Raw genomic sequence first — 21,108 nt, 5'->3', positions numbered from 1 at the left:
CCACCACACCCAGCTAATTTTTTTGTATTTTTAGTAGAGACAGGGTTTCACCATGTTAGCCAGGATGGTCTTGATCTCCTGATCTCATGATCTGCCTTCCTTGGCCCCCCAAAGTGCTGGGATTACAGGCATGAGCTGCCGCATCCAGCTGAGTGTGTTTTTAAATTTCCGCATACTTGTGTGTTTTCCTTTTTTCCTTCTGCTGTGGATTTCTAGCTTCATTCCATTTTATTTAGAGAAGATCCTTTGTGTTATATTACTGTTTTAAAATTTTTTGTCAGTTATTTTATGGCTTAACTTATGGTGTGTCCTGGTGAATGTTTCATATGTACTTGAGTAGCACGTTTATTCAGCTGTTTTGGAATAGAGTATTTCGTATATGCCTTCTAGGTGTATCTAGTATGTAATGTTGTTTAAGCCATCTTTATCCTTAATAACCTTCCATGTAGATGCTTTTTCAGTCATTTAATGTGGAATATTGAATTTTCAACTACTATTGTAAATTTTTCTGTTTCTCTGTCAATTCTTTAATTGTTTGCTCTCTATATTTTGGGGCTCTGTTGTTTGGTGCCTACATGTTTATTATTGTTATAACTTCTCGATAAGTTGATTATTAGATCTTTTGTCTCTTGTAACCACTTCTGCCTTTAAGTCTCTTCTTTCTGATATGATTATGTCTACCCCAGTTCTCTTCTGGTTACTGTTTTCATGGAATATCTTTTTCCATCATGTTCCTTTTAACTTGTTTGTATCTTTGGATTTAAAGTGAGTCTTTTGTAGATAACATATCGTTGTAGAATGTTTTCTTTATGCTTTATGCCAATCTCTTTTTCTCTGACTGGAGAATTTAATTCATTTATATTTAGAGAGATTAATGAGGAAGAACTAACTTCTGCCATTTTTTCTTTTTACAGCTTTTTATGTCTCTCATTTCCTCTGTTGTTGCTTTCCTTAGTTGATTTTTTCTAGTGACACATTTCGATTTTATTTGTTTAGTATATATGTTATTGATAATTTCTTTGTGCTTACCATGTAGATTGCACATATCTTTCTAAACTTATAGCAATAAAATTTGAATTGATACAAAATGTTTTTGATAGTATACAAAACTGTTCTCTACAGCTTTGTCCATCCATTTTATGTTATTGTTGTCACAAGTTATATCTTATACATGTGTACTTAATGTGTAAAAAGTTTATACATTATTTATGTAGTTTTTATGTAGTTTATATAGATTTTATGTGTTTGTTTTTGAAATCATATAGGAAATAATAAGGATAATTAGAAGCCAAATAGGTAATACTGGCTTTTATATTTGCTCACCTATTTACCTTTACTAGAAGTCTTTATTTTTCATATGGATTTAAGTTACTGCGTTACATCCTTTCATTTCAATCTGAAGGTTTCCATTTCGCATTTCTTGTAGTGCAGGTGAAGTGGTAATGACTTCTCTCAGTTTTTATTTGTAAATGTCTTAATTTCTCCCTTTTTAAGGACAGTTTTTGCTGGATTGAAAATTCAAGGTTAATATTTGTTTTTTCCTTATTACATTAAATATGTTATCTCAGTGCCTCTGTACTTGATGGTTTCTGGCAAGAAATCAGCTTTTACTCTCATTAAGGATCCCATGTATGTGATGAGTCACTTCTTTCTTGCTACTTTGAAGATTGTCTCTTTTTTGTAGGCTGAATTTCAAGAGTTTGATTATAATGTATCTCAACATGAGTCTATTTTGTTGATCTTACTTGGAGTTTATTGAGGTTTTTGGATTCGTAGATTCATATCTTTCATCACATTTTGGAAGTTTTGGGCCATCATTTATTCAAATAGTATTTCTACCTTTTCTTGGTCCCTTCTCCTGTTGGGATTCCCATAATATGTATGTTGGTCTGCTTGGTGGTGTCCCACTGATCACTTTTTTTCTTTTTTCTCTCTTTATGCTCTTCAGACTCAATGATTTTAATTGTTCTGTCTTCTAGTTATCTAATTACTTTTTGTGCTGAAATCTGCTGCTGAACCCTCTAGTGAAAATTTTATTTCAGTTATATTTTTCAGCTCCTGAATTACTTTTGTGTGTGTATTTTGTTCCTTTTTTTCCCTTTCATTGATATGTAATAATCTACCTATTTATGGGCTATATGTGAGTGTTTGTTACATGCATATAATTTGTAATGATGAAGTCAGGGTATTTGGGGTCTCCGTCACCTTGAGTTTTTATCAGTTGTATGTGTTGGTATCATTTATAGTCTCTTTCAGTTGCTTCGAAATATACGTGATGTTGTTCCCAAGTATAGGAACCTGAGTGTGCTATCAAACACTAGAACTTATTTCTTCCATCTAACTGCATATTAGTTCCAATAACCAACCTTTATACATCCCCACTCCCCCACTTTCCCTTCCTAGTATATGGTATCTATCACTGTATTCCCAAGCACCATGAGATAAGGTTTTTAGCTTACAGATGTGAGTAAAAATATGCAGTATTTGTCTTTCTCTGCCTGACTTATTTAATGTAATGACCTTCAGTTCCATCCATGCTACTTCAAATGGTATGATTTCATTCTTTTTTATGTCTAAGTAGTATTTCATTATTTATATATACACCACGTTTTCTTTATGCATTACTTTGGTTTGTGGATACTTAGGTTGATGCCATATCTTTGCTATTATGAATAATGCCACAATAAATGTTCAATTGCAGCCACCTATCTCTTTGATATACTGATTTCTTTTCCTTTGGATAGATACTCAGTAGTGGGATTGTGGGATTGTATGGTAGTTCTGTTTGTTTTTTTGAGAAATTTCCATACTATTTTTCTTACTTGTTACACTAATTTACATTTTCACCAACAGTGTATAAGAGTTCTGTTATATACGCTGTTGTATCCTCACTTACATCTGTTATTTTCTGTCCCTTTATTAATAGTCATTCGAACTAGGATGACGTGACATCTCATTATGGTTTTGATTTGCATTTTCCTGATGGTTAATGTTGCTGAGCATTTTTGTTATACCTGTTGGCCATGTGTATATCTTCTTTTGAGAAATGTCCATTTTTGCACATGTTAAAATGTGATTTTTTAAAAACTGTTGAGTTCTTTGAGTTCCTTGTAGATTCTAGTTACTAGTCCCCTGTTGACTGAGTAATCTGCAAGTATTTTAAGTCATTCAAAATGTTTCTTGGTACTTTGAAGATTGTCTGTTTTTTGTAGGCTGAATTTCAACCTATTTTTTCTTTTGCTGTGCAGAAGGTTTTTATTTAACATAGTTCCATTTCTCTATTTTTATTTTTGTTGCCTGTGCTTTTGAGTTCTTAGGCATAAAATCTTTGCCTAGACCAATGTCTTGGAGAGTTTTCTCTGTGTTTTCTTCTAGTATTTTTCTATTTCCATGTATTACAATTAAGCCTTTAATCCATGTTAAGTTTATTTGTTGTATGGTGAGAGATGTGTCCAATTTCATTCTTTTACTCATGGTTATCTAGTTTTTCTAGCACCATTTATTGAAGAGGCGCTATCCTATTCTATCGCCAATGTATATTCTTAGTTGCTTTGTTGAAGATCAGTCAGCTATGAATTGGTGGATTTACTTCTGGGTTCTATATTTTGTTTCATTGTTCTATGTGTGTATATTTATACCAATACCATGCTGTTTCAGTTAATATATCCTTGTAATACGTTTTGAAGTCAGATAGTCTCATACCTCCAGCTTGGTTCTTTTGCACAGGATTGCTTTGGGTATTCAGGCTCTTTTTTGGTTCCATATCAATTTTAGAATTGTTTTTTCTATTTCTGTGAAAAATGATGTTGGTAGTAATAGAGATTCCATTGAATCTAGATTGCTTTGGGCAGTTTGGTCATTTTAACAATATTAATTAATCTGACCCATGAGTGTGATATGTTTTTCTTGTTTGTGTCCTCTCCAATTTCTTTCATCAGTGTTTTGTTTGTTTGTTTTGTAGAGATCTTAACCCTCCTTGGTTAAATTTAATCCCAGATATTTATTTGTGTTTTTTGTAGCTTTTGGAAGTAGAATTGCTTTTTTGATTTCTTCTTCAGCTATTTCATTACTAATGTATGGGAATGCTACTTATTTTGTACATGATTTTATAGCCTGCAACTTTACTGAATTTATTTATCAGTTCTGGAGTTTTTCTGGTAGAGTCATTAAAAAAAGAAAAAGATGTAAGATCATGTTGTTTGCAAAGAGGGACAGTTTGACTTTCCCTTTTTCAAACTGGATGTCTTTTCTATTGTTTTTTTTTTTTTTCTTTTGCCTGATTGCTCTGACTGGGACTTCCAGTACTTTGTTGACTAGAAGTGGTAAAACTGGGCGTTCTTGTCTTGTTTAAATTATTAGAGGAAAGGTCTTTAATTTTTCCCCATTTAATATGATGTTAGTTATATGTTGGATATATATGGTCTTTTTTATTTGGAGGCATGTTCTTTGTTTGCCTAGTTTGTTGACAGTTTCTGTAATGAAGGTGTGTTGAATTTTATCATGATTTTTGTGTATTAATTGAGATGATCAGATTATTTTTGTACTTCAGTTCATTGATGTGATGTGTTACATTTGTTGATTTGTATATATTGAATCATCCCTGCATCCCTGGGACAAATCCCAGTTGAACATATTTGTATTATGATGTTGACCATCTTTTCATATGATTCTTGGCTACTTGTATATCATCTTTGGAGAAATATCTATTGAAGTCCTTTTGTTGCCTTTTTAATCTGTTCATTGTGTCCTTTGATGAACAAAAGATTTCAATTTTGAGGTAGTACCATCTATATGCTTTTGGCATAGTCCCAATTTTATGTTTTTGCTTTTGTTGCCTATGCTTTTGGTGTCATTTGCAAGAAATCATTGCCAAATCCAAAATCATGATGCATTTCTGCTATGTTGGGAATATCCTAGTTTTGGCTTTTATATTTTGGTCTTTAATCCATTTGGAGGTTTTTTTTTTGTGTGTGTGTGTATATGGTGTAAGGGTCCAAATTCATTCATTTGTGAGTAGATATCTAGTTTTTCTGGCAACATTTGTTGAAAAGGCTGCCCTTTAGTCATCAGTTGGTCTTGGTACGTTTGTGAAAAGTGATTTGAGCACATATAGAAATGTTTATTTCTAGGCTATTTTTCATTGGTCTGTATATCTGTATGTCAGTACAATACTGTTTTCATTACTGTAGCTTTGTAATACATTTTGAAATGAAGAAATATGAGTTCTCCAATATTGTTGTTGTTTTTCACAATTGCTGTGGCTATTTAGGGTTGCTTGAGATTTCATATGAATTTTAGGATGGTATTTTAACTTTCTGCAAAAAGTGTCATTGGGGTATTGATAAAGAGTGCATTAAATCTGTAGCTCACTTTGGCAGTTTTTACATCTTAACAACATTGTCTTCCAATCCAGTGACATGAGATGTCTTTCCATTTATTTGTGTCCTCTATAATTTCTGTTAATAATGTTCATAGTGTTAAGTGTACAAGTCTTTCACCCCCTTGGCTAGATTTATTTCTAGTATTTTTTTCAGTTGTAAATGGAATTGTTTTCTTAATTTCCTTTTCTGGTTATTCGTTGTTAGTGTATGGAATCTTAAGGTTTTCTACATATAAGAACATGCCATCAGCAACAAGAGATAATTTTACTTCTGCCTTTTTGATTAGGATGCCTTTTATTTTTCTTGTGTAGTTGCTCTGGCTAGGACTTTAAATAAATACTATGTTGAATAGGAGTGGTGAGAGTGGTCAACCTCATCTTGTTCCTGATCTTAGCAAAAAAGCTTTTAGTCTTTCACTATTGAGTATGATGTTAGCTATAGGCTTTTTGTATTTGGCCTTTGTTATGTTGAAGTAGCTTCCTTCTATTCCTAGTTGGTGGGTGTTCTTTTAATCATGAAAGGGTGTTCAATCTTGTCAAATGTTTTTTCTGTATCGAGTGAAATGATTCTATGATTTTTGTCTTTTATTCTTTCATCGTGGTTTATTTCATTAATTGAATTTTGTATGTTTCAATTCCCCTTGCATTCAAGGCATAAATTCCACTTGGTCATGTTGTGTAACCTTTTTTGCTAGTATTTTGTTTATAATTTGTGCATCAATATTCATCAGATAATTGGTCTCTAGTTTTCTTCTAGTGTTGTTTTTTAGCGTTGGTATCAGGATGATGCTCTCCTCATAGAAGGAGCTTGAAAATACTCTCCGTACTTCAGTTATTGGTAGAGTTTGAGGAGGATTGGTGTTAATTCTTTAAATTTTTGGTAGAATTATCCAGTGAAACCATCTAGACCCATGCTTTGCTGATAGGTTTTTGATTACTGATTCAGTCTTCTTACAAGTTACTGTTCTGTCAGATTTTCTGTTTTTTCATATTTCAGTTTTCATAAGTGTGTTTCTAGGATTGTATCTACTTCCTTTGGATTATCCAATGTGTTAGAATACAATTTTGTATTTGTTAGAATACAGATTTTTTAGAATACAGTTTTGTATTTGTTAGAATACAGTTGTTCTTAGTATTCTTAGTTTTCCATTTCTGCATCACTTTGCTGAGGATAATGGCTTCCAGCTGCATCCATATTGCTGAAAAGGATATGATTTTTTTAACTGCTACATAGTATTCTATAGTGTATATGTATTATATTTTCTTTATCCAGTCTGCTATTGATGGTCACCTAGGTTGATTCCATGTCTTTGCTATTCTGTTGTGATGCATATACAAATACATGTGTGTTTTTGATAGAACAATTTATTTTTCTTTGGCAACTGAGTAATCCCAGTAATGGAATTGCTGGGTCAAATGGTAGTTCTATTTTTATTTTTAGTTCTTTGAGAAATCTCCAAACTGCTTTCCACAGTGACTGAACTAATTTTCAAACCTACCAACAATGTATAAACATTGCCTTTTCTCCACAGCTTCTCCAACATCTGTTATTTTTGACTATTTAGTAAAAGCCATTATGATTGGTGTGAGATGGTATCTCATTGTGTTTCTGATTTGCATTTCTCTGATGATTAGTGATTTTGAGCATTTCTTTCATGATTGTTGGCTGTTTGTATGTCTTCTTTTTTTTTTTTTAGTGTAAAGCTCTTAATTGTCTTTTATTTGCAATTCTAGAATCATGCAGCAACTCATTCTGTAAGGCAGAATGTGTATTCAAATGAGCTGATCTGGGGAGGTTGGTTTTATAGACAGAAAAGGGCAGAGAAAAGCAGAAACAGAAAACAAAATGTCGTTTAAAAGTTACTTTTCTTGTACAACTCAAAGCAGAGGGGATTTGGGGATTTCTTTATCCAGTTTTCACTGGCCTGTTTGGATATTTGACTGTTTCTCTCTCTTGATTTTTTGGAAGGTCAAATAATTTAGTTTCTGCTTGGTGGCCTGGAACTTCAGAATGAATGATTCCATTTTGGTTTGGTTTGTTGGGCCTAGTGCAGGAGCTCAGTCCAGACCAATGACCTCCTATACATTTTGTTTAACATTTTTTTTTTTATTATTATACTTTAAGTTTTAGGGTACATGTGCACATTGTGCAGGTTAGTTACATATGTATGCATGTGCCATGCTGGTGCACTGCACCCACTAACTCGTCATCTAGCATTAGGTATATCTCCCAATGCTATCCCTCCCCCCTCCTCCCACCCCACAACAGTCCCCAGAGTGTGATGTTCCCCTTCCTGTGTCCATGTGATCTCATTGTTCAGTTCCCACCTATGAGTGAGAGTATGTGGTGTTTGGTTTTTTGTTCTTGCGATAGTTTACTGAGAATGATGGTTTCCAATTTCATCCATGTCCCTACAAAGGACATGAACTCATCATTTTTTATGGCTGCATAGTATTCCATGGTGTCTATGTGCCACATTTTCTTAATCCAGTCTATCATTGTTGGACATTTGGGTTGGTTCCAAGTCTTTGCTATTGTGAATAATGCCGCAATAAACATACGTGTGCATGTGTCTTTGTAGCAGCATGATTTATAGTCCTTTGGGTATATACCCAGTAATGGGATGGCTGGGTCAAATGGTATTTCTAGTTCTAGATCCCTGAGGAATCGCCACACTGACTTCCACAATGGTTGAACTAGTTTACAGTCCCACCAACAGTGTAAAAGTGTTCCTATTTCTCCACATCCTCTCCAGCACCTGTTGTTTCCTGACTTTTTAATGATTGCCATTCTAACTGGTGTGAGATGATATCTCATAGTGGTTTTGATTTGCATTTCTCTGATGGCCAGTGATGATGAGCATTTTTTCATGTGTTTTTTGGCTGCATAAATGTCTTCTTTTGAGAAGTGTCTGTTCATATCCTTCGCCCACTTTTTGATGGGGTTGTTGGTTTTTTTCTTGTAAATTTGTTTGAGTTCATTGTAGATTCTGGATATTAGCCCTTTGTCAGATGAGTAGGTTGCGAAAATTTTCTCCCATGTTGTAGGTTGCCTATTCACTCTGATGGTAGTTTCTTTTGCTGTGCAGAAGCTCTTTAGTTTAATTAGATCCCATTTGTCAATTTTGTCTTTTGTTGCCATTGCTTTTGGTGTTTTGGACATGAAGTCCTCGCCCATGCCTGTGTCCTGAATGGTAATGCCTAGGTTTTCTTCTAGGGTTTTTATGGTTTTAGGTCTAACATTTAAATCTTTAATCCATCTTGAATTGATTTTTGTATAAGGTGTAAGGAAGGGATCCAGTTTCAGCTTTCTACATATGGCTAGCCAGTTTTCCCAGCACCATTTATTAAATAGGGAATCCTTTCCCCATTGCTTGTTTTTCTCAGGTTTGTCAAAGATCAGATAGTTGTAGATATGCAGCGTTATTTCTGAGGGCTCTGTTCTGTTCCATTGATCTATGTCTCTGTTTTGGTACCAGTACATGCTGTTTTGGTTACTGTAGCCTTGTGGTATAGTTTGAAGTCAGGTAGCGTGATGCCTCCAGCTTTGTTCTTTTGGCTTAGGATTGACTTGGCGATGCGGGCTCTTTTTTGGTTCCATATGAACTTTAAAGTAGTTTTTTCTAATTCTGTGAAGAAAGTCATTGGTAGCTTTATGGGGATGGCACTGAATCTATAAATTACCTTGGGTAGTATGGCCATTTTCACGATATTGATTCTTCCTACCCATGAGCATGGAATGTTCTTCCATTTGTTTGTATCCTCTTTTATTTCATTGAGCAGTGGTTTGTAGTTCTCCTTGAAGAGGTCCTTCACCTCCCTTGTAAGTTGGATTCCTAGGTATTTTATTCTCTTTAAAGCGATTGTGAATGGGAGTTCACTCATGGTTTGGCTCTCTGTTTGTCTGTTATTGGTGTATAAGAATGCTTGTGATTTTTATACATTGATTTTGTATCCGGAGACTTTGCTGAAGTTGCTCATCAGCTTAAGGAGATTTTGGGCTGAGACAATGGGGTTTTCTAGATATACAATTATGTCATCTGCAAACAGGGACAATTTGACTTCCTCTTTTCCTAATTGAATACCCTTTATTTCCTTCTCCTGCCTAATTGCCCTGGCCAGAACTTCCAACAGTATGTTGAATAGGAGTGGTGAGAGAGGGCATCCCTGTCTTGTGCCAGTTTTCAAAGGGAATGCTTCCAGTTTTTGCCCATTCAGTATGATATTGGCTGTGGGTTTTTCATAGATAGCTCTTATTATTTTGAGATACATCCCATCAATTCCTAATTTATGGAAAGTTTTTAGCATGAAGCATTGTTGAATTTTGTCAATGGCCTTTTCTGCATCTTTTGAGATAATCATGTGGTTTTTGTCTTTAGTTCTATTTATATGCTGGATTACATTTATTGATTTGCGTATGTTGTACCAGCCTTGCATCCTAGGGATGAAGCCCACTTGATCATGGTGGATAAGCTTTTTGATGTGCTGCTGGATTTGGTTTGCCAGTATTTTATTGAGGATTTTTGCATCAATGTTCATCAAGGATATTGGTCTAAAATTCTGTTTTTTGGTTGTGTCTCTGCCAGGCTTTGGTATGAGGATGATGCTGGCCTCATAAAATGAGGGAGGATTCCCTCTTTTTGTATTGATTGGAATAGTTTCAGATGGAATGGTACCAGCTCCTCTTTGTAGCTCTGGTAGAATTTGGCTGTGAATCCATCTGGTCCTGGACTCTTTTTGGTTGGTAAGCTATTGATTATTGCCTCAATTTCAGATCCTGTTATTGGTCTATTCAGAGAGTCAACTTCTTCCTGGTTTAGTCTTGGGAGGGTGTATGTGTTGAGGAATTTATCCATTTCTTCCAGATTTTGTAGTTTATTTGCGTAGAGGTGTTTGTAGTATTCTCTGATGGTTGTTTGTATTTCTGTGGGATTGGTGGTGACATCCCCTTTATCATTTTTTATTGCATCTATTTGATTCTTCTCTCTTTTCTTCTTTATTAGTCTTGCTAGCGGTCTATCAATTTTGTTGATCTTTTCAGAAAACCAGCTCCTGGATTCATTAATTTTTTAAGGGTTTTTTGTGTCTCTATTTCCTTCAGTTCTGCTCTGATCTTAGTTATTTCTTGCCTTCTGCTAGCTTTTGAATGTGTTTGCTCTTGCTTTTCTAGTTCTTTTAATTGCGATGTCAGGGTGTCAATTTTGGATCTTTCCTGCTTTCTCTTGTGGGCATTTAGTGCTATAAATTTCCCTCTACACACTGCTTTGAATGAGTCCCAGAGATTCTGGTATGTTGTGTCTTTGTTATCATTGGTTTCAAATAACATCTTTATTTCTGCCTTCATTTCATTATGTACCCAGTAGTCATTCAGGAGCAGGTTGTTCAGTTTCCATGTGGTTGAGTGGTTTTGAGTGAGTTTCTTAATCCTGAGTTCTGGTTTGATTGCACTGTGGTCTGAGAGACAGTTTGTTATAATTTCTGTTGTTTTACATTTGCTGAGGAGAGCTTTACTTCCAATTATGTGGTCAATTTTGGAATAGGTGTGGTGTGGTGCTGAAAAAAATGTATATTCTGTTGATTTGGGGTGGAGAGTTCTGTAGATGTTTATTAGGTCCGCTTGGTGCAGAGCTGAGTTCAATTCCTGGGTATCCTTGTTAACTTTCTGTGTCGTTGATCTGTCTAATGTTGACGGTGGGGTGTTATAGTCTCCAATTATTGTTTGGGAGTCTAAGTTTCTTTGTAGGTCACTCAGGACTTGCTTTATGAATCTGGGTGCTCCTGTATTGCGTGCATATATATTTAGGAGAGTGAGCTCTTCTTGTTTAATTGATCCCTTTACCATTATGTAATGGCCTTCTTTGTCCTTTTGATCTTTGTTGGTTTAAAGTCTGTTTTATCAGAGACCAGGATTGCAACCCCTGCCTTTTTTTGTGTTCCATTTGCTTGGTAGATCTTCCTCCATCCTTTTATTTTGAGCCTATGTGTGTCTCTGCACGTGAGATGGGTTTCCTGAATACAGCACACTTATGGGTCTTGACTCTTTATCCAATTTGGCAGTCTGTGTCTTTGAATTGGAGCATTTTGCCTATTTACATTTAAAGTTAATATTGTTATATGTGAGTTTGGTTCTGTCATTATGATGTTAGCTGGTTATGTTGCTCATTAGTTGATGCAGTTTCTTCCTAGCCTTGATGGTCTTTACATTTTGGCATGTTTTTGCAGTGGCTGGTACTGGTTGTTCCTTTCCATGTTTAGCGCTTCCTTCAGGAGCTCTTTTAGGGCAGGCCTGGTGGTGACAAAATCTCTCAGCATTTGCTTGTGTGTAAACTATTTTATTTCTCCTTCACTTATGAAGCTTAGTTTGGCTGGATATGAAATTCTGGGTTGAAAATTCTTTTCTTGAAGAATGTTGAACATAGGCCCCCACTCTCTTCTGGCTTGTAGAGTTTCTGCTGAGAGCTCCGCTGTTCGTCTGATGGGCTTCCCTTTGTGGGTAACCCGACCTTTCTCTCTGGCTGCCCTTAACATTTTTTCCTTCATTTCAACTTTGGTGAATCTGACAATTATGTGTCTTGGAGTTGCTCTTCTCGAAGAGTATCTTTGTGGCAATCTCCGTGTTTCCTGAATCTGAATGTTTGCCTACCTTGCTAGATTGGGGAAGTTCTCCTGGATAATATCCTGCAGAGTGTTTTCCAACTTGGTTCCATTCTCCCTGACACTTTCAGGTACACCAATCAGACGTAGATTTGGTCTTTTCACATAGTCCCATATTTCTTGGATTCTTTGTTCGTTTCTTTTTATTGTTTTTTCTCTAAACTTCTGTTATCGCTTCATTTCATTCATTTCATCTTCCATCACTGATACCCTTTCTTCCAGTTGATCGCATCGGCTACTGAGGCTTCTGCAGTCCTCGTAGTTCTCGTGCCTTGGTTTTCAGCTCTATCAGGTCCTTTAAGGACTTCTCTGCATTAGTTATTCTAGTTATCCATTCGTCTAGTTTTGTTTCAAAGTTTTAACTTCTTTGCCATTGGTTCGAATTTCCTCTTGTAGCTTGGAGTAGTTTGACTGTCTGAAGCCTTCTTCTCTCAACTTGTCAAAGTCATTCTCCATCCAGCTTTGTTCTGTTGCTGGTGAGGAGCTCTGCTCCTTTGGAGGAAGAGAGGTGCTCTGGTTTTTAGAGTGTCCAGTTTTTCTGCTCTGTTTTTTCCCCATCTTTGTGGTTTTATCTACTTTTGGTCTTTGATGGTGGTGACATACAGATGGGTTTTTAGTGTGGATGTGCTTTCTGTTTGTTAGTTTTCCTTCTAACAGACAGAACCCTCAGCTGCAGGTCTTTTGGAGTTTGCTAGAGGTCCACTCCAGAACCTGTTTGCCTGGGTATCAGCAGCGGTGGGTGTAGAACAGCAGATATTGGTGACCCGCAAATGCCACTGCCTCATCATTCCTCTGGAAGTTTTGTCTCAGAGGAGTACCTGGCCGTGTGAGGTGTCAGTGTGCCCCTACTGGGGGGTGCCTCCCAGTTAGACTGCTCGGGGTTCAGGGACCCAGTTGAGGAGGCAGTGTGCCCGTTCTCAGATCTCTAGCTGCGTGCTGCGAGAACCACTACTCTCTTCAAAGCTGTCAGACAGGGACATTTAAGTCTGCAGTGGTTTCTGCTGTCTTTTTGTTTGTCTGTGCTCTGCCCCCAGAGGTGGAGCCTACAGAGGCAGGAAGGCCTCCTTGAGCTGTGGTTGGGCTCCACCCAGTTCGAACTTCCCGGCTGCTTTGTTTACCTAATCAAGCCTGGGCAATGGCAGGCACTCCTCCCCCAGCCTTGCTACCACCTTGCAGTTTGATCTCAGACTGCTGTGCTAGCAATCAGCGAGACTCTGTGGGCGTAGGACCCTCTAAATCAGGTGCCGGTTATAATATGGTGTGCCGTTTTTTAAGCCCGTCAGAAAAGCGCAGTATTAGGGTGGGAGTGACCCGATTTTCCAGGTGCCGTCTGTCACCCCTTTCTTTGACTAGGAAAGGGAACTCCCTGACCCCTTGTGCTTCCCGAGTGACGCCATGCCTCACTCTGTTTCGGGTAGCGCATGGTGCGCTTCACCCGCTATTGTGCACCCACTGTCTGGCACTCCCTAGTGAGATGAACCCGGTACCTCAGATGGAAATACAGAAATCACCTGTCTTCTGCGTCGCTCACGCTGGGAGCTGTAGACCGGAGCTGTTCCTATTCGGCCATCTTGGCTCCATCTTTGTCAATTTTTAAAGATCTCTTCCAAATCCAACTCTTATTTAAAATTTTTTTCTATTGTTTTGTTATTTAATTAATCACTACTCTAATCTTTCTTATTTCCTTTCTTCTGCTAACTTTTGGTTCAATTTGTTCTTCTTCTAGTTGTTTCCAATGTGTAAATTTAGGTTGTTGAGATTTTTCTTCCTTTTTAATGTACTACACACTTACAGCTATAAACTTGCCTCTTACCATTCCTTTTTCTGCATCCCATAAGTTTTGGTTTTGGTATGTTTTCTAATTTTTATTTGTCTCAAGGTATTTTCTAATTTCTTTCTTTCATGATCTCTTGTTTGGTCAATTGGTTGTTTAAGAATGTTTTGCTTAATTTCCACATGGATGAAAAATTTCCAGTTTTCCTTCTTTAATTGATTTCTGGTTTTATTACCTTGTGATCAGAAAAAATAGTTTATATAATTTTAGTATTTTAAAATTTGTTGAGCCTTGTTTTATGGTCTGTCATGGAGAATGTTTCATGTGCCATTAAGATGAATGTATATTCTGTTGTTGTTGAGTGGAATATTCTGTATTATTCTTTTAGTTCCATTTGTTCTGTAGTGTTTTTCTACTCCTCTATTTCATTATTTTGCTTCTAGACTACCACAATAAAGGGAATATTGTAATAAAGTGAGTCACACAAGTGTTTTTGGTTTTTGACTTCATATAATTATATTGTACATTTCTTGTAAGATTTATTTCTGGTTATTTTATGTTTCTTGTTGGTATTGTAAATGTTTAGTTATATAGAAAATCATCTGAGTTTTGCACAGTCATCTTTTATAATCTTGCTCAACTCTAGCTCTTAAGTGCTTACAGTTTGTTTTTGTTTTTTGGTGGAACATCATATTGGCTACTAATAAGAATGGTTTACTATTTCTGTTAATATTTATATATTTAATGTCTTTTCTTTTTTGCCTTCTCTTAGTATATTACCTAAAATCCCCAGGACAATTTTAATATAAAACAAGTTTGTTCTTGATTTTTTAATGAACATTTCACCATTAATTATCATATTTGCTGATTTTTGGCATTCATATTACCAAAGTAAGAAAATTCTTCTGTATTCCTGTTTTGTTGTTAGTTTTTGTTTTTAAATCGTAAGGTGTTGGATGGTTTTGGATGATTTTTCTGACTCTATTGGCATCTTCATATTTTTTTCCTTTAATCTCTTAATGTGGTAAATTATATTAATAGATTTTCTAATGTGAAGGCATCCTTATATTTCTGGAACCAAATAATCTCAATAAATTACCCAAATCTTTCTTTAATACTAGTATAGCTTATTTTGGATTTTTGCATCTATATGCCTAAGTGATATTGCCCTGAAATGTTCCTTTTTATGTCCTTCCCTTTCTAACGTGGATAACAGGTCATTTCATAAAATGAGTTGAGAACATCCTTTTTAAATTCTGTGTAATGTTTCTGACAAAATGGGGGTTTTTCATTTGTTGAAATGTTTATAGACCTTTCCTTTAAACTGTTAGGACCAGATAAGGTGTTTTTGTGAGTCAGCTTTATATAATTGATTAAATGTCTTGATATTTGTAACATTTTAAATTATCCTTTTGAAATTTTCTATTTTTTTCGTTTTTTGAATTTTTAAATTTAGAATGTGTAATATAGTCGCATGGCTCAAAACTGAACAATATATAGTGGGAAACAATGAAAACTTTTACCTTAATTTTGTATTAATATCAAGGGCATTTCCTTCAGAGAGGAGTTCTATATTTTTTTTGGAGACAGGGTCTTGCTCTGTCTCCCAGGCTGGAGTGCAGTGGCTCAATCTCGGCTCACTGCAAGCTCCGCCTTCCGGGTTCACACCATTCTCCTGCCTCAGCCTCCCGAGTAGGTGGGACTACAGGCACCCGCCACCACGCCCGGCTAATTTTTTGTGTTTTTAGTAGAGACGGGGTTTCACCATGTTAGCCTCAATCTCCTGACCTCGTGATCCGCCCACCTCGGCCTCCCAAAGTGCTGGGATTACAGGCGTGAGCTACTGCGCCCAGCACTATTTTTGTTTTTTACCTTGGGAGCATGATTTATGGGGGGCGCACCATAAATCATGCACCTGATTTGCCGTTCACTGACCTTCCAAAAGTGGAAACCCAGGCCGGAATTCTGTTTGAGGGCTAGCTTTAGGACCACCTGTACTAAGGGGTGCATTTTCCTCCTTCGTTTTCTTTCTTTCTTTGCTTAGTATTACAAATGAAGTTCTGTTACTTATTCTTGATTCCATTCTAGTAATTTAGGTTTTTCATGAAAATTGTTCTACATTTGTATACTTACTGGAAAACTTGTTCTAGTATTTTCTAATGATTAAAATACATATATTATATCCACTGGAAGCTGACATTTGGATTTCTGTTTTCAGCCTATCTTTCTTGTAGTCTGCTTTATCATGATGAATGGACCCACCATTCACCTCTTTGCTCCCAGGCCATATCCCTACGAGAGATCTTTAATTCCTGTTTTTATCTTGCAACTCCACAGACACTTATCAACAGGTCCTGTCATTTTTACCTTCAGAATATATTTTAAATTTGACTCTTCACCACCTCTGTTATTACTTATCAAGCCACCATCAGCTTTGGCTGGATTATTTTCAATAATTTTTGATTTGGTTCCTCTGTGTCTACTCTTCACGTAAAATAGTAGTTTTTTCATTTTAGCTGCCTGGTTATTCCATTTTTGCTTCATAATATTTGTCTATTTTAGTATATTCTGTATATTTATAGTCCTTTTGAATTGGTTCCCATATTTGCATTTCGCTAGGATAGTGTCCCCTCCCTCCCTCCCTTCCTTCCTTTCTTTCTTCCTTCCTTCCTCTCTCTTTCCTTTCTGTCCTTTCTTTCCTTCCTTTCTTTCCCTCTCTCCCTCCCTTCCTTTCTTCCTTTCTTCCTTTCTTTCCTTTGGTGCGATCTCAGCTCACTGCAACCTCCGCCTCCCGGGTTCAAGCGATTCTCTTGCCTCAGCCTCCTGAATAGCTGGGACTACAGGTGCGTGCCGCCATGCCCAACTAATTTTTGCATTTTTAGTAGAGGCGGGGTTTCACCACGTTGGCTAGGATAGTCTCGATCTATTGACCTCGTGATCTGCCCTCCTCAGCCTCCTAAAGTGCTGGGATTACAGGCGTGAGTCACTGCGCCTGGCCAGATAATGTTTATTTCTGATTGTTCACTTCATTGACTCTGTTTTTGAAGGTTAGATTTTGAAGGGTTTGTCTTGATGGGAATGTTTTACCGTCCTCTATTTCTACCCTGGTGTTCGTTTATCCCTTTTAAGCTATTTTGAGGTTCCTGGTACTTTTTGGTACCTCAGTCTGGAGCTAGATCTTCTTTCCAGCCTGAGGCATCTTGTCCCTCCCTGATATTTGGCAGAAATCAGATTGAATCTTGAGATGAGTAGCTTTACCCAGATCCTATCTGTGGTGTGTTAAAAAATTTCTTCTGTGTCTCCAGACCATAGTCACAATCTGTTTTTGGCTTCTTTTTTAAGAGTATGAGAGCCCTTCTGTAGTCCCCAGTTTCATTTTCTGAGTTTGGATTCTTTCCCCTGCTAAGCATAACAATGCATTTAGTCCTAACTGTCAGTAGTTGAACATCTGCCACCTCTGTGTATGTTGGGCACAAAGATAGAGTAAGTTTTTAAAAAGGCTTGCTTTCCCTCCCTCCCTCCTTCTGCCCTTATTTTCTCCCCTCTGTCTTCCTCTCCTTCCTCCGTCTAGTTGTTTATAAACCTTTGTTATCTATCTATCATTGTCTTTTCTTTTTTGACAGATAATTAGGAATTTCTAGTGCTTTATCTAAAACTCGGTGTTTATGTTTGGAAATAATGAATGTATGGTGTTTCTGTTGGCATACTTTATTTAGATATATATTTAGTTCTTTGCAAAAGTAATTAAAATTAATTTTATAATGTATTTAAAACATCTAATTTTAAAACCCTTTCACAATGAAAAAAGATTTAGAGAATGATCAGGAGGAAAAGATCAGCTTTCAAGAACTTTAGGTAAATTTCACTACAGTCAGAATTGAATACGATCTGAGTCTCAAACTCTGAAAAACTTTTTTGATGTCTTTGAAGCACTGTCCTTTCTTCTTAAAATGTATCTGTGTATTTGCACTTCAAACAGAAAACAGGGAAATAAGTAAATGTCTATAATTTGTTGTGATTAATGTTGAAGTAAATGAGTTCATTTCTGTTCAGCTAATGTATTACTTTATTGTACAATAATTTAATAACTACATTTTTTATACATATCTTCTAGTTTATTTGCTTCACATTCTTAACTTTTACACCAAGAGGCCATGATATTTTTAAGTTTCTGAAAGAAAAAATCTGTGACTGGTATAAAAGTTATTGTTTGTGTTAAAATTATTTTAAGTAAGTGAAAAAATTAAAACAGTATTTTTCTCTGTCATTTTGTAGAATAATTAAATATAACAGATGTTTTGTTACATGTAGTATTTATTATGTTTGATTATTGATATAAGCACTCTAATTTTAGGCCTTTGAAGACAATTTAATTGAAGCAAGGAAAGAAGTTGCAGTATCACAGAGTAAATACAATGCTCTATCATTACAGTTGAGTAATAAACAGACTGAACTTATCCAGAAGGATATGGATATTACCCTGGTCAGGCAAGTATATTCAATTTCTAATTTAACATCATGGAAATGTCATTAGTTATTCAGAATGATAGCATTTATACTTATTACTAACACCCTAAAATAATAACTATGTTTTCTATGGTTATATATGTTTGTGCATTGAGAATCTGGAGTTATTTACACTAACTTGAAAAATTGCCTGGAAGAATGAGTGGGTCTACAGGATTGGGCGAGCATGGTCAAGGGGTACCCTAGTTTCAGTTTTTAAAAAGGACATTGCAATGCTTTCATTCATTGTTTTCTTCTAACATTTCTAGCCGTGTGTTACATGATGCTCATATTGTTACAGTGAACAATAGTAACTGAGAAACAAATTTTGACTTTAATTTTATTATATTCTATATAGTTTGTTTTAAAGCAGTCTTTCTATATCAACATAATTGATTTTGTAATACTATTCATAAAGTTGGATTACTTGAAAAAGTAAGCACGATACACTTGTATTTGTAAGTGTTTTTTAAAGATGTTAAAACTATTAATTTCCTTTGTAATTACCTTTTCCAGAAAATAGTATGAGAGAGAATAAATTAAGACAGAACTTTTCCTTGGTTCATAGATCAATATCTATCTATCTATCTATCTATCTATCTATCTATCTATCCATCCATCCATCCACACACATGAATGGACATGCATGCATGTTTGTATGTATGTGTTTATTTATTTTGGTAGCACCAGAGCATGGGATCGAAGATATGCTTCTAGAGGTATATAATAGAGTTTGATTGTATAGTTTATTTTAATTTAAAACTAAGTGATAAATAAATGATGGATACATCACTGCCATTCTGGTACACATTGGGTGGAGTTCTTTGGTAAAACTTGTCTGGGAATTTTCCTTCATGTTAGTGGGCATTGGTAAGGGGGTCAAGTTAGTGCTGTTTATGAGGTACTTTTTGTAGTTCCATTAGGCAAAATACAGTTTTGTAAATTTAAATATGCCATTGTGAATTTAGTTTGGATGAGAAACTGTTTACCATTACTGAAGCCAATAAAGTTAAAATGAATTAAGACATTAAGAGATTCCTTGTATCACATTTTAAAAACTTTCTCATCATAAGGGTGAGGAAAAGTATAAACTTTATAGATGATAGACTGGTTAACATATCAACTCATGTTATAATTATTTTTAAAACAATAACGAAGTCAAAAAAGTAATTCTAAATAGGAATAGAATCTTAGATTTGGATGAAATTTAAAAATTATTATTTATTCTTATCCTCTTCCCAGTAAGATTGCATAGCGTTTAGTCTTTCCTTGAAAACTTAGTTTAAAAGTTTCTGATGCTTTTCAAGACTGCTATTTTCATTTTATATTGTTTAAATTTTTGAACATTGTTTTACATGTACTTAGTTGAAATTTGCCTTTTTATAATTCCCACCCATTTATTGTAGTTTTATTATCTGGAGAATCTCAGAAACCATCTAATCCCTATTCTATAACATAGCTCAGTGGTCTCAGACATTTATCAATGACAACATTTTTTCACTAATTGATCAACTACTCCTATTTCTTACATAAACTCTCCATGTACATATTTCACACATGTTATCATGTTTTGGGTTACCTTTCTGACTGTTTTCCATATTGTCAATCTTCTTAAAATATAACGTCTGGAACTGCATAAAATATTTCAACAAAGACCTTTACATTTTAGAGTATAATGGTGCTAGGCTATTAGAACAAACATGGCGTTCATTCTAGGATACAGTGCAGTGTTAAGGACATGGGATATAACAACTATGTTTTCTTCTACATTTTGCGTGAGTTTGTATATTTAAATTTAGTGTATTGCAAGAGCTGTAAGTTATTATAAATAAAGCAAGAATATCCTCGCATGCACTTTTTCTTATACAATAGTAAAAGAATAATAGCTAGTGGGACATGTGTAATTCTAAGAGTTTGATTATAAGGACCCATAGAGGCATATGGCCTATGTGAATTAATGCAGGAACAAAAAACCAAATACTTCATGTTCTCACTTATAAGTGAGAGCTAAACATTGGGCACCCATCGACATAAACGTAGGAGCAGTAGACACTGTGGACTACTAGACGGTGAAGGGAGTGAGGGTGCATGGGTGGAAAAATCTACCTGTTGGATACTATATTTACCACCTGGGTAACAGGATCCATACCCCAAATGTCAGCATCAAGCAATATAGCCAGGTAATAGTACCACACATATACCCCCTGCATCTAACATAAAAGTTGAAATTTTGAAAAAAAGGACTCACAGAGGAGAAGAATAATAGCGCAGAGTTGGTAGTTTGGAGCAGTGGACTTTGTCTTGAATCCTCATTATAGGGTAGTAGTTGAGATGTCTGCAATGTGTCTCCTAAGTTATCTTGCATGAGGATTACTGTTGGATATACTGTGTGTCTTGTTTCTTTCATCATTATTTCACTGGGAGAGGGTGGTTATGATATACCAGTCCCAGTTTATTGAATCTTTATGTTGTAATCAAGACATATGAAGCCATAATTGTGGAAAAAGTGGTCTAGGCACTTTCTTATTTGGATACACTTTTCCTCACTGATAAATGATGGAGCTACTGTTTCTGTATGGATTTCCTTCTTTGAAGTTCATAGTCATTTATATTTTATTGAATATTTGATCCATGTCACCCATTGTGCTAAAGGATATTTTTGTGAACTCTACCTCAAATGATTTTTGCCTAGGTTACAGTATAATTAAGTATATACAGTCATTCCTTGGTATCTGTGGGGGATTGGTTTCAGGCCTCAATATGGATACTAAAATCTACAGATGCTCAAGCCCTT

At 35.7% G+C, this 21,108-nt stretch overlaps 1 protein-coding gene across 11 annotated transcripts in view; it reads left to right on the top strand.

Annotated features, from left to right (window-relative positions):
* CNTLN (centlein) overlaps nt 1–21,108 on the top strand; it is a 365,528-nt gene that overhangs the window by 128,601 nt on the left and 215,819 nt on the right. For 9 of the 11 annotated variants that reach the window (XM_031014894.3, XM_031014893.3, XM_063696349.1 and 6 more), the window contains one exon: nt 18,163–18,296. In XM_031014894.3, coding sequence (XP_030870754.3) covers nt 18,163–18,296 — 134 coding nt within the window. Of the gene's footprint in view, nt 1–18,162; nt 18,301–21,108 lie in introns of all 11 variants that reach the window. The other 2 variants (XM_055349845.2, XM_055349844.2) reach the window with 1 other exon arrangement.

The sequence above is a fragment of the Gorilla gorilla genome, chromosome 13 (genome assembly GCF_029281585.2).
Source record: "Gorilla gorilla gorilla isolate KB3781 chromosome 13, NHGRI_mGorGor1-v2.1_pri, whole genome shotgun sequence".
NCBI lineage: Eukaryota > Metazoa > Chordata > Mammalia > Primates > Hominidae > Gorilla > Gorilla gorilla.
Note: the sequence above shows the minus strand (reverse complement) of the source record. Positions and strands in the feature narration are given on the sequence as shown.